The sequence below is a fragment of the Helicoverpa armigera genome, chromosome 20 (genome assembly GCF_030705265.1).
Source record: "Helicoverpa armigera isolate CAAS_96S chromosome 20, ASM3070526v1, whole genome shotgun sequence".
In the NCBI taxonomy this organism is placed as follows: domain Eukaryota; kingdom Metazoa; phylum Arthropoda; class Insecta; order Lepidoptera; family Noctuidae; genus Helicoverpa; species Helicoverpa armigera.
This window is the reverse complement of record NC_087139.1, coordinates 3721664-3747973: the sequence shown is the minus strand read 5'-3', so window position 1 is coordinate 3747973 and position 26310 is coordinate 3721664. Positions and strand designations below refer to the sequence as shown.

At 36.0% G+C, this 26310-nt stretch overlaps 1 protein-coding gene across 6 annotated transcripts; it reads left to right on the top strand.

Moving 5' to 3' along the window:
- The first annotated feature begins 727 nt into the window (after positions 1–727).
- On the top strand, positions 728–24336 carry LOC110377455 (uncharacterized). 6 transcript variants are annotated; one of them, XM_064039745.1, is made up of 8 exons: positions 728–1755; positions 2817–2909; positions 7874–8001; positions 8805–8879; positions 13924–13980; positions 20455–20549; positions 20949–21080; positions 23281–24336. In XM_064039745.1, exons 1-8 carry the CDS (start codon positions 966–968, stop codon positions 23300–23302), a joined length of 1392 nt encoding a protein of 463 aa, XP_063895815.1. In that variant the 5' UTR covers positions 728–965; the 3' UTR covers positions 23303–24336. The 6 variants fall into 6 exon arrangements, with proteins under 6 accessions (XP_063895815.1, XP_063895813.1, XP_063895816.1 ...); XM_064039743.1 differs by lacking the exon at positions 23281–24336 and adding an exon at positions 21385–21785 and having other exon boundaries at positions 729–1755; XM_064039746.1 differs by lacking the exon at positions 23281–24336 and adding an exon at positions 21354–21525 and having other exon boundaries at positions 729–1755.
- Positions 24337–26310: the final 1974 nt, after the last annotated feature.

Sequence of the window (26310 nt, the reverse complement as noted above, 5' to 3'; positions counted from 1 at the left end):
TTTCATAATCCATGCGGTAAGGGGTTAACCAGACATAAATAAAAACTAATAATTCAGTATCTGTCTTCATGCACCTGACGTCAAGTTATGCTACCTAAGTATATTACTTCGATATAATAACTGCCCATACCTAAATTGGCCCGGCATTATTGCAGAACACTTTGGAAGGTAAGGGAACCGATCACTTAAGTTAAGCAAAGCATTGGCGTTCAGCCAAGAAATTCTGTTCGTCGAAAAGACCATTCTACTCTGATGAAATGGTGCATAAGTAGTTTCACAGCGTTTGCCCTCATTCTCTAATTGTAGCTAGGTGTTATGTACGAAAGTAGCTAGGTTCCTACATAATATATTATGTACGTAAGCTGCAAAGATCGTTATCTGTACAAGGCAATCAATCAATTAACTACACAGCAGAGAATTAATCCATCAAAAGCATTATTATCCCATGCCTTACCTACATTATCACAATACATTGTTGTGGTACCTACATGTAACTATAAAATACAAGTTACCACTACCGCCATCTATTTATTTGTTCAAACAACATCATCAAATACTATGCCATTGTAGTTAAGGTTTTAAGCAATAGATGGCGCTATCGTAAGTGTAAGAAACATTTTAATTTGAATAAATGGATATTTTGTATGGATTTCTGATAGTATTAAATTAACTATTGATGTGATCCAGTTTTTTTGGGATAATATTTTTTCTTTACTCAAAATAAAGTCTGATTGTGAAGTATCGTTATTTTTTATCTGTATTAGAAATTACAAAAGCAAAATGACAGTAAACGTCATTTTATAATTCATTGCCCAAGTCGGTCGAATTGAATAAAGTTATTTTTGTGCGCGATTTTAATAATTCAGCGTAAATGGAAAATAATAGTGCGTTGGTTGTAGGAAGGAGGTGCTAAAGTGCAGTTTTTGTGTTTCATACCGGTGCTTGAGTGTATTACAGTGACATCAATGGCTTCTACACCAAAACAAGTGAACGGCAAACCGTCGAATAGTAACGGCTCCCTGGGAAAGCGGAAGAAATCTCGTGGGAGCAGAGGTTCGTACCTGTCCAAATGGCTGGACAAGACGATGCACCACATCCAGGAGTCCACGCCCAGTATGGATACGTACGATACATTCGTCAACCCGAACGTGAACTATTCGATGGGGAGTTCGCAGTTCGCACCCGGCTATGATCCTTACAGACACATGTACGGATGCGCACCTGAGCCGATGTCCCTGCCCACGCTGCCCTCTTACTGCAACCCACCAATGATGCCCTTCTACGGGCCCGAATATAGGTACGTGCAGAGTGTAAACAAAAGCATCCAAGTGCAGCGGCCGCGACTGCGACGCCGGAGCGACAACAAGGCTGAGGAGGTGAGCAGTACGCCAGGACACGGTACTCCGACCCATTCAGCCAATAACTACTTGCAACCAAAGAATCTTACAGACAGCCAGGACTTTGCTAGCTTACCACCTATTGTGACATCTGTGGGCGATACTAATTCCAACAGTGACATGAATTTGAATGATAAGGATGAAGGAAGGGATGGAAGAAGGTACAGTGACCCTTGTGTGAGAGGCTTGCCTGATGTAGCCAGGCCTGCTAACGGAGATGTGGAGTCAGGGTCAGAAGCCAGTTCAGACATGTCTGGAAGTCAGGTGGGCAGCAGGCTACTGACATGTCTTCTTGACCAAATTACTTCCCTGAAGATGGCAAATGAAAGACTGAATAAAGACTTAATGGATACCAAAGGTAAGGCTTTCTTTTCTTTAAGTATTATGAAACACTGTAGATGCAGTAATTTTGTTTTTGATTATTTTTTAGGTAAATAATTAAATTAATCATTAAGTTTCAAGGTTTTTTTTTAATCATCACTAACATGCAAGTGTCATGAAATGCTTGAATGCTATGTCAGGAGCTCTTTTCAATAAACATTTTTAACCTAGACTCAACCTAATAAAATGGTACATAAAGAGCAGTTCTACATCATTATTATAATCAATGAACCTTGAACATTCCACCTGCAACAAAACTTTTTGGTAAATCAGCCCACAACTTAAGCGTAAGGCCATCCTTTCAAACGAGTACACCTACATCTGATCACCCACACAATGCACTAAGTTTCAAGGATATGAGACATACTTAAACATGTATTCCATACTAATGTTCACAGTTTAACATAATTTAGGACTTCTTTCTACTAAATGATAGAGTAATCTCAATAATAAGCGACATACTTCGGTTAAACTGTGGCAAAATTACTCACTTATGTCCGAGTGGTGTGCATATTGTGCTAGATAATGTTTCTCTATGGGAATATTAAATTCACAGTTAGACAGCCTATTGTATTATCCACCTAGGTCAAGCCCCAAAGGGGATTGAAGCATGTTACTAGAATATTTTAACTGGCAATTGCTTTTTATTCATGAAAAGACATCTTCTCTTTTCTTAAATTTTCTTGAAATGACGACTCAATTACGAAATCTGGGCTATTGTCTATCATTTAATTGTAGTCCAAGAATTGTTTCTTAGCTAAATTCTTAGCTGCTGATTACCTAATTTTGCCATTTATTTCTTTTAACATTGTCCAACATCAACTTTTTCTAGAACAACTTGTTTTTATTTAATCAATATTCTTGCTACAGGTAAACGATTATCTACAATAACTGACCATATTAAACTCATATTGTTTTTGCCGTACTACGCTTAACGAGAACAGTTAGCTGCCTGTTTTTACAGTAATTAGCGATTACAATGTGCTCATGATTATTCATGCATTTTCCTTTACTGCAATTATTGGTATTTATTTGCAGTGGAACTGGAGAACTTGAGACAACACAATGCCATATTGAAGGGATCTAATTCAAGTATTGGTGCGACACCTAATCACTCACTAAATGATAATGGTAAGATATATTTTGTAACTATTGAATCTTAAGGCTATACATGCTTAAAATGTATTCTTTGAGATTGTTGTTACTTATGGTATAAATCTAAAGAGCTTGTTTGTCTGGATGGATTTGAGAAATTATTTCAGTATTAAATATTCCATTTATCGAGGAAATCTATTTTTTATTCAAGTGTGTGGTGTAGTAAACATGAGACCCAGATGAGGTAGCTGTAGAATGCTAGTGGTAGTCTGTTCCTGCATCTACTGTCATCGGATATGTCATATTTTTTACCACTTTATGTATTCGTTATATTAGACAATCAAAAAGTTATAACAGCCACATCCTGTTAAGAAGAGTTTCAGTTAGTGAAACGGTTTTATTTAACAGGATAAATAATCAGGTAGTTATTAAATAATTAGATACTGTATTCACTTACCCGAAAATAAACCACAAAAATTGTGTACACTGGATATTCTTATATTATTCATTCTAGACAAACAAGTAATAAATGATCAAGTAAACCATATTTATGTGTCTGCGACATATCACGCTATATTCGGCTCAACCCTAAACACATGACCTTGACTGACATTGGTCAGAATATAGGTCAAAGTAATTCATTGATTGTTTGTTTGTCTTCGATTCTGAGTCACAAATATACAGTGGGAGACGGAATTCAAGCTTGCTTAGTCAGCTCCTGTAATGTGACTAATTCCTTTACTACACAGATCCCTATATGGTACAAATATAATTAAAACATATGTACCAGCAGTAGCATCTTTCCGCAAGGCCGTTGCCCGCATAAAGATCTTCACACTAAAGTAGCTGTCAGTAGCTGCAGTTTATTACAATCAAATATCCGTACTAATTGTATAAATGCGAAAGTAAGTCTGTCCGTCGCACTTTCAAGCCAAAGCTAGTTAACCAATTTGTATACTGCACACATAGTCCATAGCCTGAGAATGGACATATGCTACTTTATATCCGAGGGAAGTACTTTCCTTAGGGCAAGGGTGCAACCGCGTGCATCAGGTATATCAACTGAAGTTCGTTGTAATCTCTCAATGAAAGCGTTTACAAAATTGGATCAGGAGATCCTGAGATCAACAAACAATTATTATTTTGTATCTACTTATATCATAATGTTTGCGTTAATCCCCGCTCTTATGACCCCTGTTAGTGCTATCGGCCTCTGCGTCATTTCACTCTAAGTACATTCTTTGTTGAATATTTCAACTGCATGTCTCTCAATTAAAATAGTCTATTTTTAATGCACATTCTAACAAATAGCTCTAGATGTTTATGGTTTACCCTTGCTTTATCTAGAGAAAAGGCCATGATTTTAGTCTTCATTATCATCTGTACCTGGGTTATGCAAAGTTCCAGAACAATTTTTTAGTTTCACCGGCTTCTTTGCCCTTCCACTGTATTTTGGGAGATTATCAGCTGTTGATAATGTAGATAGATCGTCCTATATACTTATCGCGGTCGATCCAATAATCTTAATGCTAGCCTACGTTGTGTTAGGAGCAGATAAAACTGCTCACGTCATTATAACGACCTTGCCTAGACGTAACATGGGACTGAGTGTTACATGGCTCATAAATTATGTATTGGGCTTGTTTAGATATTCTTTGGTAGTTTAATTGATGGGCAGATACCTGATATTTTGTTTAGAGTCCCTGCTTTAATAATAAAAAACGAATCGGCCAAGTGCGATTTGGACTTTTGCACTAGGGATTTCGTCTCAATGGCCTAGCCAAATATCTCGTCTGTTGTATGGAGCAGCAAAACATAGTACATCATCTGTAAAAAAATAGCAGGAACTACCTTATACAGCTCCTGAGATAAACAGTTTGGTGACAGACGTTCATCGAATTCTTAGTAACAAGGGTCCCCTTTTAGATTTTGCGTGCGGAACCCTAAAAATAAAAGCTTGTGTTTTTTTTCGAGGAAAAAGTCGTTTGGCGCCGACCAGAGGCTAACGAACTCGCAAAAATTCTAAAATGTTACCACAAGCTAATACTAATATTATTGAAATGGTAATAAATTAAGAAATGATTGTGACTGCGAATAGCTTGTTATTCGAGATGTTGATAAACTTTGGCCTCGCGACAAAATAAACTTTTGCAGTTATCAAACATACGTGGTAGTGGCTAATGAATACTTACCTAGTTTCTTATAACAAAGTTAACTAGGGGATCATAGAATGGGATAGCACCTTATTACAATATTTTCGAGACTATCCATATGACCGGGATAGTTGGCGTTCGTTGGGGGACGGCAATTGGATGATATGATGATGATATCCATTTTTAACACGCTTAATATTTTAAAATCACTTAATATCCATTCGAAAGTAAACCCTGCGATGGAGTTACACTTTCAGCTACTAGTTGACAGTTCAACGTGGCAACCATACAATGAGACATTACGAATATAAAACCATGTATTTAGTCTAATTAGTGATGTTTATGTTATGATGTCTAAATCTTGTGAAGTGGAACATTCTGAGACAATGTATTAAAATAAAAATATGGAAAGTTCTGTCCACTATGCATCACTCGATTCGACTCCCAATTTTCCCCTTTTTCCTCAACTAAAATAATGAAACCGGTCAGTCAAAAAACAGAGAAACTTTGACGCATATTATTTTTATTTTAGCTCCAAGTATAACGGGTGTTGTCACCCAGCCAAAACTGTAAGACTAAGAATGTGCTTCAATTTTATTTGGCATTGTGTGCTCAAAAATAGAGTAGTGGCGATCCCACACATCATCATAAATGCAGCGAAGATGCAAATACATAATTTGCATTATATTATTGTAAGTTAGAAACGTTCATCATCATTATCATCTCAGCCATAAGACCTCGACTGCTAAACATAGGCCTCCCCCTTAGATCTTCACAAATACCGGTTGGAAGCGACCTGCATCCAGCGTCTTTCGATGAACTTTATAAGGTCGTCTGTCCAGAAACGTTTATAGTTCTGAACTTCATTCTAGATCGCTTCTCATGATTTTGATCCCTAATTTGCAATTTTTGAAGTTCCCATCCTAGATTTTGTTCGAGGGCGTTGCAAACAAAATATGTCCTCAATATGCAAATTATAATAACATAATATGAAGTCCAACGTTAATCAGCTAATATTTTATCGAGCACAAAAATGTGTCAGCAAAGGAATGTGATAAGAATTCAATTAGGACTTTAAAGTGACGTTAGGAAAGTAGGAGATCGATAGCTGAACACGTGTGACGGTTTTATCGATGTATCAAGGCTGTATTCAACGTTCTGCCTGAGAAATGTGACTACATATTCTAAATATTCACACGACAGCTGAGAATCTTAGACAATGCAAATGTGCCGTGTGAAACCCTTGTTATCGGCCCATCATTGAGATTGCTTCCTGAAGCTGTATTATCACATCACATTATTAAATGTGGTCATATATTTATAGTAATTACTGATACATAATATCATGAAGAATTCATATGAGTATGTGATGTTATAAGGGATAATCTTTGGATCTACTGAACAGTATGTGATGATATTCGTGCTTCGTTCCTATCGGAAGAATTTATCTCAGAATGCACATGGAACCAGTGAACAGTTATTGCCTCATAATTTTACAGAGAGAATTTTCCATAACTGTATAGATATCCATCAGGGAAAAGCATGACTTTATCTACGTGTAGACCAATATGGGCATGTGCATATTTTCCTCACACGCCGACTAGCGTTGAATATTAAACGTCAATCAGCTAAGTATTCGTTGAAGTCTGACGTTGATACAAGCAGTAGAAACTGCGGCGAAATCGCGTGCGTTACGTGACCCGAGATAGCTCGGCCGATTAGCTGTTGTTATTTCTTTTGTATCGGAAGGATAGCTATACTTGTAATTTTGATTTGATGCGCTAACTGTACATGTTTGTTTGATTTTGGTCGTACATATAGATTTAGGAGACTACTTTTTAGATTTCTTGTCTTCTCTATGATCGTATATGTCTGTTTTATCTTTTGGCTAATCATCATTCTATCCCTGTCAGAAGTTTTTTTACGAACCTTTTGACTATTTCGGGTTAATTTTTAATATGAGAGCGTGTATGTGCTCAGATTAAAAAGTTATAATCGTTTGCTGGCTCTTACGGTGACGGAAAATATTTGTCAAGGAATTTTTGCTGCCTCATACGTTTTAAAAAGAAGAGCCGTCTTTTCAGAAGTATTTACTAAAATTAATGACTGTTGTAACTAGTAGCTTAGTCGTAAAATTGGATAGCATGACTAATTACGTAGTTGTAGCTTCCTATTAATTTTGCAAGAGGTTTGTCTTTGAAATGCGGTTTTTTACTACCTCTAGATCGATGCGTATGAGGCAAGGACATACTAAATTTTTTTGTTTCTGACTTCAAATTACTAAGTAAAACCTTTTTTATATTCCCTGATGGGCATCATTTATGATAATAGTAGCTTTCCACCAATTTCGCATTGCGTTGGATATTGTAACAGCGAATTTTCGCGAAATGTTTCAACAGTTGCGTGCTAACTTAGCATTGACATTACTTAACCCGTCAGTGAGCTAGCTATTACGTCCTTGTGGAAAAAGTACTAAAACCATAAAGACTGAAAGAATTTCGGTCGTCTGTACTGAAATTAAATGACTGTTATTTCGGTTTATTGCTGTAGTTTCGTGAAATGCGAACTTTTCACTTAGCTCGTGCAGTTTTGAGGGCGAAGTATGGCGTTTTAGGCGAGTCTCGAATAGTGGTTTTGTCTTTTATGACACATAAAACATTGGGTTCATCATAGTTCATATTACCAAGAACTACAGAGATTTAAGATCATATTCGTGAAGCTCTGCTTTAGTCCATTATAAAGACATGAAACGCAAATTCTTACAAACATTAGCCAATACGCCAACTGTAACATCATTTTCTTCTAAGAAAAACTTAAATATGTATTAATGATTGTTTCTCCTTACAGCATTCTTAGCGGGGCAGTACGCACCAGGCTTCCTGACCGACTTGGTGCGCGAGATCAGGGATGCGGCACGCATGCGCGAGGACGCACTTTACTCGCGCGTGCGAGCTATGGTCGTCGAGAGGAACGATGTAAGTTTACTTACGTTATAGCCTATTTATCGTCCCATTGCTGGACATAGGTCTCTTCTCACACGGAGAAGGATTGAGCATTAATCACCACGCTTGCTCAATTCGGGTTGGTGATTTCAGACTTTGTAGTCCAGGTTTCCTCAAGATGTTTTCCTTCAACTTTTATCAGCTATAATAGCTTTAATAATGCCAGGTTGTACCGTTAAAAAAGATAATCATTTGGGATGATTAGTATGATTCAATGATTAAGCACTTTCTATCATGGCAGGTTGTCTAGAGGACAGACATAATTCGTTAGGCTCTTTTTTTGCAACCCTATTGTGCTATTGCGATTACTCTTCTGTCAAGGGTTAACGTTCATGGATTAGTAAATGATTTGTCTATCAAACTTAGAATTAAGGGAAATCCAGGTATAGTTCCAAGGGTCCAAACACTTCTAATTTTCTAAATAGCAGCTATAAAACTCATTGTGTGTGCTATATATGTCATTTAACTTCGTACTTTCTCTTCGATTCAGCAAAACGGTTAGATTGAACTTTGCCATTTAAACTGTTATTGATGGCGAGCCCCGCGGCTAACTCCGTAAGGCTACATTTGTACTTCTACATAAATAATCATACACTGCTGAGTGATTTGCAATCAAACTGTTTATTATGACTTGTCTTAATTGACTAACAGTAATCTTTTTACTGTTTGATTGATATCATCTTTGATGACATTGAGTGCCTGTAGCTCATCTTCTTAGTATGATAGAACCTTAGTTTAGCCAAAAATTACTATATTAAAATGATAATTCCTAACAGGTCTTTGGTATGTCAAGAACCGAAAAGCAACTGATTTCAAATGATTATCGTGATCGCGGCGTCGGCGTTTATACTGTAAGCACAAATATATTTTTCTTGAATTGAATTATTCACTGAAATCGATACTGCTACTTGAAGCTTCGACACATTGACAGTTGATACGAAGCAATGGTCTAACTCTTGGCCTTGGGGTGGGAAAACAAAGGATTTTGGTTTGTAGGAAATATCAGTTCAGTAATATTTTATTATTAGTGCATGGATTAACAAACATCCGTACATCCATCCAAACATACATTTACGCGTAATATGAGTGGGATGTCATGATTATAATATCGTTTCAGTATCTGAGATCTATGCTGAAGTAATAGAGCCTAGGGATGAAAGATGAGGTGTCTTGCGATAGACACATCCGTTTGCACATAGGACCACCTCCTTTTGTGATTGTCGATTGAAAACTGTAAAATTCATCATCTGTGATGGTTGTAACTAACTTGAGACACTTGTACAAATAGTCTTATTAGACTCCAAAATAATTGCATCACATCTAATAACCCATGGAATCGTTAAAACCACTATTACAAAGTCATAGATAAATAACGGTTTTCCGTCGTCATAGTTACTCGCGGCTACCGGCTTCTATGAAAGCCATGACAAATATAATATTAGCTACGGAACCGATTCGCGAACGCGGAATCGAAGCGGAACCAACCAAATTAACGTTTACGCTAGGTATACTTAAAGAAATCCTTTTATTGTATCGATGTAGACTTCGTAAGACAACAAACAATTTGTTAAGTGAGTGATTGCAGTTTAATTATAAGATCATAGAACAGTTTTTGAAGCAATCTCATTAAGTATTTTCCCAATTATAACTTACTTTTTGCAGGTCAAATGTTTCCAGTTTCCAAACATTTACCAAAAAACAAAATAGCTCCATTTTGAAGTTTTCTTAATCGTTATTTCCATTATCGTAATTTATTAGGTAACTTGCTTGCTTGCTTTTTACTTGAGTTCCGTGAGTACTTCTCCGCACACCCGAATATGTTTTCTTTCCCGATAAATGGGGCACCTAAGACTGAAACTTTTCAAATCGGTAGTTCCTGACATTAGCGCGTTCAAGCAAACAAACTTCATCTTTATTATATTAGTAGGTGTAGATTACGCTACATATAAATAAAACAAATGAAGGTCAGTTCTAATTCTGCCTTTAGAAATGTTTTTCGCTTTCGTTTGGAAAAGTGCTCGGAGTGCCAACAATTTCTTATAGGAATGTCGGTCATTCCGCAAGCTATGAAAATAATATATTGCCGTTCTCATTGAATATTGTGTATTAAATAACGGGAACTTTATATTGCACATCACATACTCGTACGCTGTTGTATGGTGTAACGGCAAGACTTAGGTGCATCGTGGTATTTTCTGCATCACTTCAAAAACGCTTGTGGGAACATCCCATAATTCATTGGAATTCCTCCTCATATTGTATATTTACGGAATGTTCATTAAATATTGTCTTTCTTTCATCTATCTTGAAACCGTGGCCTACTACCTACCAGACAGCAGATTGGATCCTTAGTAAATTTTTTTCATGCCAAACGTCGTTCATAAATATGCTATTGCCAGAGAAAGGATGTAGGCTACTTTTGATCAGCGTACGCGAAAAAGTTCCCTCGGTACGCGGTCAGAACAGATAGTATGTATCTCCGCCTATCAATGAAAATGTTAGACGGATTGTCAGACTTTCGACTACCATAAAAATAGACTTCACAATAGGCATAAAGTCCAAACTGGACCTGACATTTCCAAAACGTCTTGGCTTCAATCCAAATATGTTGGAATCGGGCCGGTGTCGGCTTCCAGTTCAATGACCTTCCATTATTACGAATGGACATTATGGCTTTGGTATTTGCGGTCCTATTGCGGCCATCTTTATTATCTATGGGTGAAAAAACGCGGCAAATACAGGTATGAGATTAAAAAGAGCAATGATGCTTTGGAAGATTGAATTATTTTAGAGCAGTTTTTGCAAAATGACATAGCAGTTTCTGAAATAGCTCAGTAACTGAACAAATTAATATTATAGTACTCGTTCAATGAATGCATCAGCTAATGAATCCTACATCATAAGGTATGTCTATTTATTACAGTTTCGAGATCATTATTTTTGCACATATTGTGATATACATATGTAGGGATAAAACACTACTTATCCAAGAAAAGTACGTTAAGTATGCATGTATTATTATGTGTATGGATGGATAGGGAGAGATGTATAAAAAAGTAATGATTGTCTTTTGATTGAAGGAAGAATAAATGAAAAATGAAATGGGAATGTGTTAGCGCAGAGTAAAACATACTACGCGGTCCCCTAATAAAATTGGAAAAAAGGCAAGATGAAGCGATTAGGAACTAAATCAGTTGAAACAGTAATTGCTAAACAAATTAACAGCAACCACAATGGTTTATTAAACTTGCCACAGCAGGGTGAAGGTTTCTTATCATATTACGGTACGAGCATTGTAAACCACGCTTGCTCAATGAGGATTGGTTAAATAAATGAACAAAATGAATGAAAATAATTATAGTTAGATACGGTTTCTTAGTGTAAATGACAAAGTGCCGTTCATTTTGCTTAATGAAGGCCATTGTTTAATAATATTTTCGTCACACCAAATCAAGATTTACTCTATGGGTGATTTGGTAGTTTAATGGCAGCAAAAGCTGCTGTTGAGCAAAATATTCTTAGGACTGGTTGAGCACAATGTCATAAAAGTGTGTGTTCGGTCATGTATTATAGATGTAATCCGTTCATATTCGTTCATATCGTTGGTCTAGCTGTCGCAAGTGCGGCTGCTGAGCACGAGGTCTCGGGTTCGATTCCCGAGTCGGGCCGAAATCGCTTTGTGGGTTTTAGAAGACTTTCACAAAGCAGCCCGGAGCCTGGAAGCTGGTGATTGATACACCCGTGCATCGGAGAGCACGTAAATGTCGGTCCTGCGCCTGATCTCTCTCCGGTCGTGTCGGATTTCCGTCCCATCGGGCTATGAGAGTTAAGGAATAGTGAGTGCACCTGTGTCTGCGCAAATGCTCGTGCACTATAATATGTCCTGCGTATTTGGCTAATCTCCTTACATGAGAACAGCCGCCGTAGCCGATAATCGGCTAGGAGGACATCATCATCATCATCATCAGATGTAATCCGGTTGATAGACACACATGTTAAATGGGATTATGTAGTTCCAATACATAGCTGTTGCGTTGACAAACTGGTAGAATTAAGATGATCTATGTACTTATGGAGACACCAGGATACACTATATTTGTCGGGCCCTATGTGTACCAGGCTCGCGGTAATTCCGGCAGGCTTTGAAGTTTGACCCTAAGGTAGCACGCACCGTACTAGGTAACAATTATTTCAATAAGACATTATCATTTATTTTTATGTAGTACGAAAAATATTACTCCATCTTTTCTCCATAAAGGCCGGGCAGGATACTAGGTGATAAAGATAAAAATAATATCTCTGATAGCCAAATGAGGCACGTAATAGATACTTACACTTTGAAGTTATGTATTTAGTGATAGCAATATTTATTTATCACCAATACACTGATCGATAAGATTTTTTATCGAACTAGTTAGGTGTTAGAATTTTGGTTGGGTATGATAAATGTTTTAATGTGGGAATTTGTTAAAAACATCAGTGTTTTATTTTTGACTGTAGATTTTAATAGAGGATATGTATGTCCATTCAAAGACTATGCAATCCGAGAGACTATATTGAGCGACTTGGATGTAGCAAAGATGTCGATCAATAGCCATAAAATCTGCAAACCTGGCCTTGAACCCTCACGAAGATGCTCTAGTGTTTGTTTATTTCAAAACATCACCCTGATGTTTTTATGTCAGGTTTTTCCATTCAAGGAGTACAAGATAACAGGACCTTTATCATTGAGACGTCCTGTCAAACGATTATCGAGTCTCATGTCACTGATAAAGTCTTCAGGACATATCCTGGGTGACTTTAGGCTTAAACTGTCGAATATTGTATTTCTACGGCACAGGAATAGAGTCCTATTCAGAAAATAAAAAGTTTACTAATGCTTACAATACTCGAAGGTATCAGAACATTTGAATTCAGACTTATTTTTTTATAGCAATTGGAGAACTATCCGAACTATAGGCATGTGATGCAGAGGAATGAGAATCATGTTGTGAGGAAGATGATGAGTATGAATGTGGACGGGTATAGTGGAAGAGGAAGACCAAAGAAACAATGGATGGATTGTGTGAAAGTAGATATGGTAAGAATGAATGTTACTTGTGAGATGACGGCAGATAGAAGAGTATGGAAGGAGAAAACATGCTGCGCCGACCCCAAATAAAATTGGGATAAGAGCAGGAGGATGATGATGGAGAACTATCCGATGTCGTCCAAGAACCTAATATCCATTTTAATACCTGACGTACGATCCTCCAAAATTGGCTTGCCACTACTGTACATCCTTTTCGCTTTATACGGCAAAACTAATCGGTCCTAGTTCCGTTGGGTGGCCTAAATACTTCCTTTTACAATTGATAAAGCGATCCCTTCCTTAGCTAATTAGTTTAGCAATTTGTAGCTGTTTTTATCAATTAGTAAATCGACACTGATTAGGTAGAATCCTTAAAATGGCTTTCGTCAAACTATTAAAAGGGGTTGTACATAAACTGCGAATTGGCGTGACGCGAATTCGCAACCCAGGAAACTGCAAACTAAGTAGCTATGACTCCAATACATCCTACGTCTATATGTTTCACCCTAAATACAGTCAGTTTAAAAATCCGCACAAATCACTAAGAACATGTTATAATCTTACTTAAAAGAAATGGCGCAACAAACTTTCCCGACCGCGAAACCATTTTTATTTTGATTTATCAGAATGCTATAAAATTTCATAATATTGTTCAAATGGTCCACTTAAAATCGCACGCATTATTAATTTAACATCATTGTTCATCGATCAGAGAATCTGGGTCGCTTTTATCATGCGGCCTCAGAGCGTGCAAGGAATTTATGACCATAACGTGCATATAATAGTTTTATTTAATTATTTATACTTGTTTTCTTCTTCCACAGAACGGTTTGACATCTTCGGAAGCTAAGTTCACGGAAAAAGCTCTTGAAGAGATCAAGGTAGGCCGTCTTTTGTTTATGACAATAGCATTAATTTTTAACGTTAGTAGCGCCATCTATGCGCGAACCTTGTAACTTACTGCGTACGAAACTTACTGATGTCTCTAATAGATGGCGTTATTGCCAAGGTTTTGTTGGTGATGCCAGTTCCTGATAAATTATGCAGAGGGTGCTTTTTAATGTTAAAATATGCAGTATTTCTTTTACTAATTTTAAATGGGAAAAACAATTTTGATCCTCTGTTACGTGACCGAAATTCCAATAAAAAATTACCCTTGATATGTTACCAATTAGTTAGAGAATCAATAAGTTCCCAGGTACCTTGTTTTCTTTGCCATATTACATACATAAAAAAATCACCATCATCTACTTACGTTTTAGTATTATAAAAATTACAAAATGTGACCATGATTATAAAAACAATGTTTCATGTTTCTTAGTTTTCCCATGTAAAGTCAACTATAAAAATTATCTAAAACCTGACCATTTAGATTAACATTAATATAAACCTAACACTGTTTATCTACTCAAGCCTCCTTTGCATAAAACCTCAGGGAATTGTTAAACCAATATAATTTTTTCATATTTCTCAAGATTTTTTTCCTTGAGTTGGTGTTTTTTTGGTTTTCACCTCAATTCGGTGCTATTAAGCGGTATTTGCGTAGCGTGTTGGGTGGTCCGTGGAGGGCTCTTCACGCCTTCACGCACTAACGTACATCCAATATGTAGGTAGGCACAGAAGGAATACTTTATATGGACGAAGTTTCTGTAAAATCTTCTTATATATAAAAATGAATTGCTGTTCGTTAGTCTCACTAAAACTCGAGAATGGCTGGACCGATTTGGTTAATGGTCCGGGGAAGGTTTAAACGATACGAAGTTTGTTGGGTCAACTAGTATAATAATATATTGTATAAAAAAAAATATTTTTATATGCTTTTTTGCAAGAGTTAACATACAAGTAGATAAAAATTTCAATTTGCTAATAGCTTTTCAGAAAAAAAATTGCTTTCACAAAATTCCTTTCCCGGGTATATTTCGAGTCCTGTCCTCTTTCCTCCAGGTGATCGATTCGAAAATTCATTCAAGACCATTCAAGCTTGATTTATGCATGTGCTATCGTTTACCCAGCTACAACCAGCCTTGAGATACTGTCGTCAGCCATCTCGAAATTCTACACGATTATATTCCGAAGAATATTATTTTGTAGGTGTCACCAAAATTCTTCACTTTAAACCTTTCACAACCATACTCCATGTTGGCACCACTCAGACTTAGGCTCGAACACTTGCGTTCTGTCGTTGCTATTGATGCGAAACGCTCACGGACCGTGCTGTGTGACTTGGCGAATTATTTCAAGCTTATTTTTTACTATTTACTGTATGTTTGTTTGTGTTTTGAGTTGCTGTTGTTTGGTAGGAATTCCTCTAGGAGAGTGGAAGGGATTGCATCGATTGTGGCAGATGAGGCTTAGAAGGCAGTTGAAGTCGGAATGGAAGTTTTAAACAAAATTTTTGAACAAAATTTGGTATCTTCGTAATGCGTAAACAACTGAATTCCTTTCTGCTTGTTGATAGATTGTAACATAGACATTATATAAAGATCGAATATGTATTATATTATCCATTGGGTGCGTGTATTTTTTCACCTCTAAGACAGGGGCTTAAGAGCGAAAACTACTGTTTAGGTAAAAAAAGACAAATTGCTTATGGAACTCTTAAATATTTATTAAATACTTACCAGTTTATCTTGAAAAATATCTGTAATGAAATCTACAGCCTTAAACAGAACTTTCAATCTGAATATTTGAGATACAAGTAGGTAGATCCGAACTACCGAATGTGAAAAGGGAGCGTGTCCATATAACCGTTTGATTTTCATACCCGTATGCACACGTTGGATTATAAAATCAGCGCGGCTGAATAAAACGGAACGCATCGATTTAACTCAAACGTGGCGACTTCGCACATTCAATGGTTTGACGAGACCTCCTGTCACACCGCACTGTAATTGTCTGAACATTCATAATAAGAGCGTTAGAGTACACTTAATATTTTGTATTGAACACCATTAGTACAAAACAATATAGGACAATGAAAACAAAATATGTAGGAGTAATAAATATATATAATAGAAGTCTGGAAAAATTGCATTTCTCTATAAAGAAAGTGAGACAGTGCCTTATTGCAATTATTGCATCTGTCATTTATTTCTTAAAAATCTGTTTAGAAATTATGAAATTTAGAAATGATGATTATTTTCTATTCACACATTTCAAAAGACTGAAATGATCGAATATAAATAATTTGCTGGATAAGAGGTATACTGAAGACTGAAAATAGACAGTGGTGTTTCCTTCAACTGTTTAAAAAGAATATGGACTTGTAAAATTAGTATATTGAGAATGGAAATTCTAATTATTAAGTATCTTGTACAGATTAGGATAAAAAGTCATGATTATGAAGCGAAAATATTTTTATGCCCATTCGTCTGGTCTTGATCACTGTGGTTTAAATTCAGCTGTTTTCTTGCTTGTCATCTGGAATTTATCACACAAGTGCTAAGTTTTTTTTAGATGGAAACTGGCATTTATTTCAAGATTTTTCCTTGTTTTGAATTTAATAAATACTAAGTTAATTCACTCTCCGGTTCTAAAGAATGTAGGTTTCCAATTCTTCGTATACCTATTCATCATATCTACCCTAGGTACATATTTTTAAGAGACATCAGAGGAGGCGTATACGCACCCATGTTTTCATCTCAAATTACACTTCGGTGCAACACAAGCCCCAGTAACTTTGTATTTTGTAGTGTTTAGTGTCACCCCACATCATAGCATTTGAAATATGAACGGGTGGTGCGTGCGAGGGGTTGCAGGGGCGAGGGTAGGAGAGCAGGGGGGTGTGCTGAGCAAATATTGGCAGATGTAAGTGGATGGCGGTGCAGTGAGGCGCCGCCACCCTTCGCGTCGTCACGTGACGGGGACGGTGACGTCATCAGACACGCCGCCGACAGTTTTTTTTTTCTGTATTAATAGTAATAATTATGTTGCAGTTACTGGTCATTGTTGTTTTATGGAGAGTAATTGTTGCAGTTTGGATGAGTACTTTGTTATGTTGCATGCAAAGTTATGGTGCCATACAATGGTACAGTTGTATATCGAAGCTAGCTCTTTTGGAAATAAAGTTATCACCAGTCTAATAGAGGAATAGATAGCTTTGTAAACCTTTAGATCTGGCTGGACCAGTATCATTTTGATACAGATTCTGACTGGCAGCAATATGTTCTTGAGGAAGCTGTGCCTGGTATACATATGAAACCAAAGACTAAAGATTTTTTTTTATTTAGAAGAAAAATAATAAAACGTTATCTTGGTTTGTGCAACTACTTTATCACTACAATAGGAACACAAAACATGACTTACATAGCTACACAAAAATACCATAAACTGAAACGCTCCCACATGACCTACCAATACACATACATACTTAACAACAATACATACATACACACAATTGTACGTGGGTGTCGGTACGTTTGTCCTCACCATTAACACTAGCTCTCGCCTCGTAATAAGGTAATTGAAGTGCAAAAAACTTACGGCAAGCCACGATTAACACTATAGGGTTAATGCGTCAATGGTACCCGCTAAATGAGTATTGAGGTACCTACAGGTTTTACTGAAAAATACCTGTGTTCGTAGGTAGGTTTCTTAACGGGTTGTGGAAAGAATATGGAACCAATTTGTCGCTGTCTATGATGACTTGGTGACCTTTTTATCAGTTGAATTGTCTGCCACAAACAGTTTCCCATAGGAAACCATCGCGCAATTGGATAAAAAGAAGCCTTTTGGTAGTTTTTCTCGCTACACGGGCTAAATAACGAATCATTCTAATCCCAATGGCTAGATACCTACTACATCCTTCCTTGATAAATGTGCTATCTAACGATTTGGAAGAATTCGGCGCTCTAGCAAACAAACAAACTCTTCAGCTTTATTATATTAGCATAGACCTCAAATAAATAACAATCAATATAACCAAGGCAAATTCTAAATATTGACTTTGTAGATACCTACTTGCACATATATTTTCTTAATCACCAGCTTTTCAATCCACCTGTCAGAGCGGCAACTATGACAAAATGACAATGTATCAACGTTACGGTACGGAACAAACAAAATTAGCCAGTCCGGCTGTCTGTCTGTTTGTGCGCGCATATAGACTTAGTAGTGTAATCTTACTTAACGCCTGAAGTTCTTTAGATTAGCGCGTTCAAGCAAACAAACAAGCAAATGAACAAACTCTTCAGTTTTATAATATAAGTACCTAATTACCTATATTTTTTCTCAATCTTCAGTTTATCGGCTTTTCAATCCACCTGTCAGAGTAACAACTATGACAAAATGACAATGTATCAACGTTACGGCACGGAACAAACAAAATTAGCCGGTCCGGCTGTCTGTCTGTTTGTGCGCGCATATAGACTTAGTAGTGTAATCTTACTTAACGCCTGAAGGTTGAGCTGCGAGCGGACGCGAGTTCTGGGGAGGTTTTAATTGCCTTTTTGACTGACAAATCTTAAAATTGTTGGGTTGTTTTAGAACTTTAGAAATTAGGTATGGACTCTGGCTACTGGGTTACAAAGTACGGTAAACTAGCTGTTCCCCGCGGTTTCACCCGCGTATCAGGCGAACGCGGAGGAAATATAGTCTTTGGCAACAGTGGATTTTTTTTTCAAATTGGTTCTGTAATTTGGGAGCCTTTACAAACTGTATCTACTGTGCGTACTGTAGCGCGTAGCGTACTCGGTACCGGGATATCATTGATATTTTATAATTAAAACATTAAATAGTACTACTAAAAAATGTAATGGTCAAAAGTTTTCATCGTTGAATTTCGTCGTTTGAATGACCATACAATAGGTAACATAATTTTAGTTTGGAGCTTGTAACTTGCACCACAATGAAATGGCTTCATCGCTCGCCCATTGCTGGCTAATTTCTCTTGTCACAGATTATTAAATACATAGTTACTCTCTTGTGTCCAAACCACACACTGTTTGCATTTTTCATTATGTAAGTTCAAAGTTATGGTTTTAAAATAATGTCATTTTGAAAATCTTTCCACGTTCTCCTACATTTCGAGTGTTTCTTTAGATTATTTGTTAATTTATTACCCATGTGTTTAGATATTTTCTATTAATTAGATTTTTCTGAACTTTTACCAATTAAGTTTTTTTAATAAACTGTCATAAAGGTAGTTTAAAATAGGCCTTTTTAATGTTGCCTACAGTTCATAATGTCCACATCAGCCACATATTAATATCAGTATGTAGCTTAGGGCAGCCGGTTCCGGTGTTAAAGATAGAGGCAATTTCGGCGTTAACTGCTCTCACGGACCACGGCGCGGGGTGAGAAAGTTGCGCCGCTAAAATGGCGCATTCGGTAGATTATTAAGTACGCCTACTTGCCCCCCAATACAATTAACTTTCTTTAGGGATGATAAATTATCAAATACCTAGTCCCTTTCGTTGTTGGTAAATCAGAAGAGAGTTTAAGAGTGATTTTGACTAAAATCTATCTATAGGTAGTCTTCTGGATCGTGTTCCAACGCCGCGGTAACTCTTTCAAATAATACCGCAGCCTCAATAGCTTCAAGCCACAGTCACAACTTGGATACGTTTATGTCGTACTTAAATTACTAATAGACAAAATGGATTCCACTGGAGTTGCAAAAATAATGTTTTTTACACCTTGCAAAAAAACCTAAGCCTTTGTTAAAAGACCATTATTGTCTCTTTCTATAATTTAGGTAAGTACTAAAAACATTCGAGCTAATCGTTCGAAAATGCGTCATTTTAGCACCCCTGTTGAAAGCCGCGTGGTCAGCGCGCCGTGTCCCCGAATACATTAGCCGCAGCCGACCGGCTACTGCACTTGTAACCGTGTGAAATACGGCCTCTTTGCAGACCAGCCTGAAGGATTTTTACACAAACTTCATGTAGTCCTTCGTTGTGTTATATCTTCTAAATAGTCAATTCTTCGTAGGGTGGATGCATACCGACACATAAGGTCTGGTAGTCACTGGCTCCTTATTTATCTGTGCTGAAGAAAATGTGTGTATGTTAGTTGTATAAATGTAATGGTTAACAATTTATTTTTTATGTGACGAGTACAGCCATCTAGGTCTAAGTATTTTCCCTCAAGTCTGCAACAATTTTGAGATACATATATCCTGTGATGTATCGAGAAGTAATTAAATACTGACATCCAAACAGTTGGCAAGCTATTTCTTCTCGAAACATATTCCAAGTTAACATTCTGTAATTTTAAAAGCAGGATTTTGCTTTTCAAAACTTTAAGACAGAAATTGTTCCTTCTTTCGCCCGTAGCTCACAATGTTTGACCACACAATTACCTCTAAACACAACACTCACAAAAATAACTTATAACAAAGTATATCATTGTTTCAGAGTTCTCTGCGTGCTTCGGAAGCGGACAAGCGGCGTATGATGGATCGCATCGTCAAACTGGAAGACGAATTGCGCGTACTTAGACTCACTAACGGGTAACTACTGTTTGTGTACTTAATTACTTTGAGAAATGTGGGAACAAAGGTCTGGCTTTTAACGAGACAGAAAATAATGGTATGGTAAACTAGATCGACTGAAGGCAGCTGCTAAACTCATGGTTCTGTTAACTTCAGTCTGGTTCATGAAAACTGATATTACAAAAAAAAAGAGGTCAGAGGATCATCGTCATTATCATTTCAGCCGTAGGATATAAACGGCTGAACTTGTCCCCCCCTATTTATTTCCAAAAAGATCTGTTGGAAGCGTCCAGCGTCCACCACTGACCTCTACATTATACTATCATGGAAAGGAACACAACGATAGCTATTTTTACAATTATGCAAAAATCTAATAAAACTTTATTAAATAAATAAACTCAACTCTTATATCTCCACCAGTATGGAGTCGAACGAGAACAAAATATCGAACGGTAACGTTGAAGACGCGGACGCCGAGTGCATGCGCCTACGCAAGGAACTCGCCGACATGCGCAAAGCCAAACAGAACGCCGAAGAACATTCGCTTAAGTAAGTTTATTAAATCACTATGTAGAAAAAACATATATTTTATTTTAAAAAATTACAGAAAAAATATTTTTTGACAATAAAATACATAACTTGTAATATATTGCTTATATAAAATACTGCTTTATATTGGTTTTGGTAAAAGAGAATGCTGTACATATTTAGTGTGGTGGCCGGTTTGAATGTGTGCACGAATGCTTTTATTTCTATACTCTAGCGACAATAGTTAGGCATATTTCACTTAGTCTAGACATTTATTAAGCTTTGCACCTCCAGGTACCTAGTCTAAACTGAAATCGTGTTGCAGACTCGAACGTCTAGTAACACAGCGTTCCAAATACAACGGGCTCCAACTGACGAACGGACCCGATTCGTTGCCGAGCGAACCCGAACACGACACGAGCGGGCGCGCGCGCCGAACGAGCGTCAATTCGACGAACAACTCGACCGTTGTGTTTGGCCCCGTTACCGATTTGTAGCGAATGGAAATCGCGAACGCGGCCATTTTTGTTGCCGCTGATCTATTCTGGTCTATATTGTATAAGCTTTCTTAATGCTACTGCTCCACCTGCGTCTTAACGCGTTAAATTTTGGCATTACGCAGATGTGGCCAACGTTTTAATGTCAATTTATACTAATGGCAATATAAATAGCATTAAACGTTAAGCGATAACTCGGGTGTCGGTTTTTTGGACGCATCAAAGGGTTTTAATGCGTAGCTTATAGCGCTAAGTGATGTTGGCTACATTAATGCCATCTCATTGCACGCATGCAAGGACGAGTGTAGATACTTTGTTTAAGTTGTAACTGCATTTTACGAGCACGATAATGGAATGGTCAAATGAGAAAGCTTTAGTTTTTAGAATTATTTTGTGTGTCTGAGTTTAATCTCTTTAATGTATGTTAACGCGTTACTTCATGAGGGATTAACTCTTTGCGTAAGTGTAGCCAACACGCATTTGTAATGCTATAAGTAACGTGTAGTTGGCCATTGACATTAACGTTAACGCTAACGCAGGTGGAGCAGGAGCATAACAGACTCGAAAATGCATTAGTTTAACCGACTTTTAAGAAGGCGGTTATTGTGAATACGGCTTGGTAGAACGAGACAGTTTCGAGTGTTTCGGATTTAAAATAAGTGTTCTACACTTTTGCTTGTCTTGTTGAATCTCAGTCACTGGAATTGATTAATTTAGGTTTTCTATGTGCCTTTTATGCCCTCGAATAAACAGACCCAATCACATTTTAATTACGAAAGAACATATTGATTTCATGATGGCAGAAAATATATTTCTACCATATGATTCGGTTTTACTTTTATATTTTAAAATTTTTGACGTTGTTTCTGTTCACAAACTACAAATTATTTTTATTTATTTCAATTTAGTTCCCATATATTTCAGATAAAAGAAATATTTACAATACCGCTATGTTTTTGTGTTCTATAACATTGGTGCTCACATTGACCTATAACTATGTATACGTACTTATATGTATAATAATTAATACATCACACAATTTTAATAACTAATTAATATTTGCTCACATTGCGTTACCTATATTTTGGTCTCAAAATTATGTTTTAGAGTGCTAAATTATTTAACTATGTACTATGTGTTAAAATATTTATTTACGGCAAATAAAATCATTTATTTGTTGATTTAATAACTAATTGATATCATTGTATAATATTTAGTTGTGCAAATGGTCCAATTTTCAAAAGTACAGTCGTGTTGAAAACGCATTTAACATAAAAAAAAATGATTAGATTTAAAAAAATCATTATTTTTGTTATTTATTTTGTCGGTGTCGATATTTTCTTAAATACATCTTCTTGAATTATTTAACTCGACAGAAACGCGTATTTCATCCGATCTATCAACAATTATGATGACATTTCGTCAATTTACCCAACTCATTATTACTGAGCAATAATGTCGCGATCATTTAACGATTACAAACACAATAACACTATAACTTGATCGTTTACATAGCAATCGGTTCGTATTTACTAACTTCATGCACGCCTGTTGGCGTTTGCAATTTTCGACCAATTGCCTTTTCACACCTTTTCATTAAAGCATTTTTAATGTTTGCTGTAAGTTGTAAGTTGCCAGTATTTGTGTGCTAATTATTTCCTTTGTTTCTGCGTTTAATAATAAAACATATTTTATTTAAATGTAAACCTTTTTCGTGTTCCAAGTGATGCTGAAAGCAGTTCTTGACTGGTAATAAAAAAGTATGTTAATTGCATCCTTATTACGCATATTCAAATAACAGACGCCATATTCTTCATTTCAAAATTTACAAATCACAGAATGAGTATGTGAATGCTTTGTGAAACGGTGTGTCAATTAAAAAAATACCATGATCTATGTCATTAAGGTGCATTTTTCTATGTCCAGTTTTCTCACTGCTCAGCTGCTAGAGTACATCTAACAATGCATAAAGTTCCATTAGTTTCTAACGAGCTAGCTGAAATTTTGCGCACGCAATTTAAACTTGCCCGAAGTACGGTGTTTCGTTAATTTGTGTTGTTTGTTTGATAATTAATTGATCGATTGCAGTCTTCTGTGAATATTTTGTGTCTATATCAATCAGTGAAGTTTGTTCTGCCTGTTTGATTTAGCTGGCAAACTATAGCTTTGGTTTTCGAGTTTGAGATTATTGCGATAATTTTGATTAATTGTTAGGGAGCTGGAAATTATTTTAACTGTCGATCAAGGTTTGCTCAACCGATTCAAAGTTGTATTATTTGACAATAGTTAGCCGCAATATACAATAATACTCTTATATGAGAAAAAAACATACACCAATACGTATATTTTATGTTTTGTGTAAAAACGCTCACATTAGGAATTCTGTGTAAAAAAATTAACGAGTGGCTCATGTGATTGTGATGTTTATTATTTTATTATTATTATTTAGCGAATTTAATTCACTAGTTAAGTGTTTTGTGTGTGATTGTACTTGTTTGCTCTCTAACGTTTGCATGTTGTAATGAAACACGAGTGAAATTATTAATTGTAATTAAAATTTAATATTAATAAACGATTTGTATAGTTTAGTCGGCCAACGTATACTGGTTATTGTATATTAAAAAGCCTGTACTTATATTGTAATGATAGAATTTAATATTTAAAATAATATGCAGTCATGTAACTCTTTCTAAGACTAGTTGACTAGACTTATGTTTGCAAAAATCTAATACTGAAATTGTAATTCATTTAAATTAGATTATACATTTTGCTAGATAGAACTATAATAAAAACACAAAAGTAAATTGCCAGATGTGTCACAAAAAATATTATTAACATCACATTATATCTAGATTATTACGTAATTGTTGAAAAAAATAAAACCTTCATAATACAGATTTAATAGATGATCAATACTAACCACCGATTTCATCACTTTAGACTGATTATAACATTTAAAACTAATTTATTAACTAAACGTAAGACACATACCAAATTGGATTCTAAGTAGGATCGGTTATAATGTAGCGATTAATTTATTGAAACTTAGGCCTTATAGTTATGAGCATAGAGTTGTAATTTGCATCTAACATAATCATCCTATTAAACTTTCTATCTATAATTTAGCTTCAGGCCACGCCACCAATACAGAGCGGAGAAGTTTTTAAGCAACCAATTGAACCTCCGGTCGTGTCGCTTTGCCGTCCCATCAGGCTATGAGAGAGAAGGAATAGTGAGTGCACCTGTGTCTGCGCAAATGGTTGTGCACTATATGTCCCGCGCAGTTGACTGATCTCCTTACATGAGAGCAGCCGCCGTGGCCGATAATCTGCTAGGAGGACATCATCACAATTCTATTAGTTGTTTAAAATCATTTCAACTTCGCTCCGCTTAAGTCTGGGGTCTGGGCCAAAGCATAGTTGATATCTATCGAGAAAGGCGTTTATATTAGATGCAAAACACTATGCAAGTAGCAATATAATATGCGAACAATAAAAAATATGCTATCATAAGTAAACGTTGGAATTTAATATGTATTTTAAATTGATGTGACATATAACTTGTAGCTCAGATTATCTAATAGGGAAGCTTACACTTATGTATTGTAAAATAGCTATGTATCTAATCATATATTACTCAGTAACATTAAGTTTATGTTATAATATGGCTCGTTTTGAAGTCGATTTAAATTTTAGTTCTATCTCTAGATATACCAGTTTCATGTTATATTTTTTATCACCACAAAAGTAAGCCCAGAATAGTATAGTCCGGCAGTCGATATACTTAAAAATAATAGTGCTTGCAATCTCTAGAGTAATTACAAAGTCGGTATTTTAATTATTTATTTAAATCTTTAATAAATAATTGCTTGTCACTGTAGTCAACTTTAAAACGAGTCATAATAAATAAAAAATGGTGCCTTAACTACGTAACGTTGTCCGCCCATATAAGCATATTGTTGTATCACTGTTGTACCGTGCCATCGCTATGGCGAACCGCTTCTTATCGATAACTAGTGTTGTGCATACTATCGACTATTGTTCCCTCTAGTGATGTATGAAAAAACGCATGCCTACTCCTCAGCTAAAGTCTGTATATTGTAAAATATATGCACTTTTAGATATTGGAAATTATAAATTGTAATATCTCATTGTATAGCTGCATAGAATATAATAATATCTAGTAAAAGTTACAATGATAAATTAATAGTTAATGCCCAAAATATACTCAACTGAAATAACTAAACCAAATATATCGTGTTTTTACATATTTCTACATTTATCCATATACAGAAGACAATATGAATCATCTTAAAGATTATTTTTCTAAGTGTAACCATTACTTACTGCCAGTTGTGATAGTCCAAAATACTCGATTTGTGCTATTAAACTCATGTTAATCGTTTCACACACATTTTCCATGTTATTATATAATAGTTATTGATATAGTATGATGGGGGTTTTAATAAACGATATAAAAACTAAAATGTATTTTATTTGATGATCACATCAGACCACAAGACAACTGCTATTACTGGAAACTCAAAATAACCCTCCTACCTTGGCAAAAATATTTTAAAAATGGTTTCCAAAACGACAAGAGGGTTTTTTTGTGACAATGTTTAATACTGTGAATAATTTTTATTTATTGATCCGTGAGGATTATAAATTACAACTTCTCCCGAACTGTACTATGCGTTTCGAAACTTAAGAGATATGTAGAGCATTCATACGTTTCTCTTCTCATAAATCATT

Coding starts and splice junctions, on each gene's coding strand:
- LOC110377455 (XM_064039743.1), top strand. CDS start 966: ATGGCTTCTACACCAAAACAAGTGAACGGCAAACCGTCGAATAGTAAC. Junction 13,981..20,454: donor AAGCTCTTGAAGAGATCAAG/GTAGGCCGTCTT, acceptor TCATTGTTTCAG/AGTTCTCTGCGTGCTTCGGA. Junction 21,081..21,384: donor GCCGAAGAACATTCGCTTAA/GTAAGTTTATTA, acceptor ATCGTGTTGCAG/ACTCGAACGTCTAGTAACAC.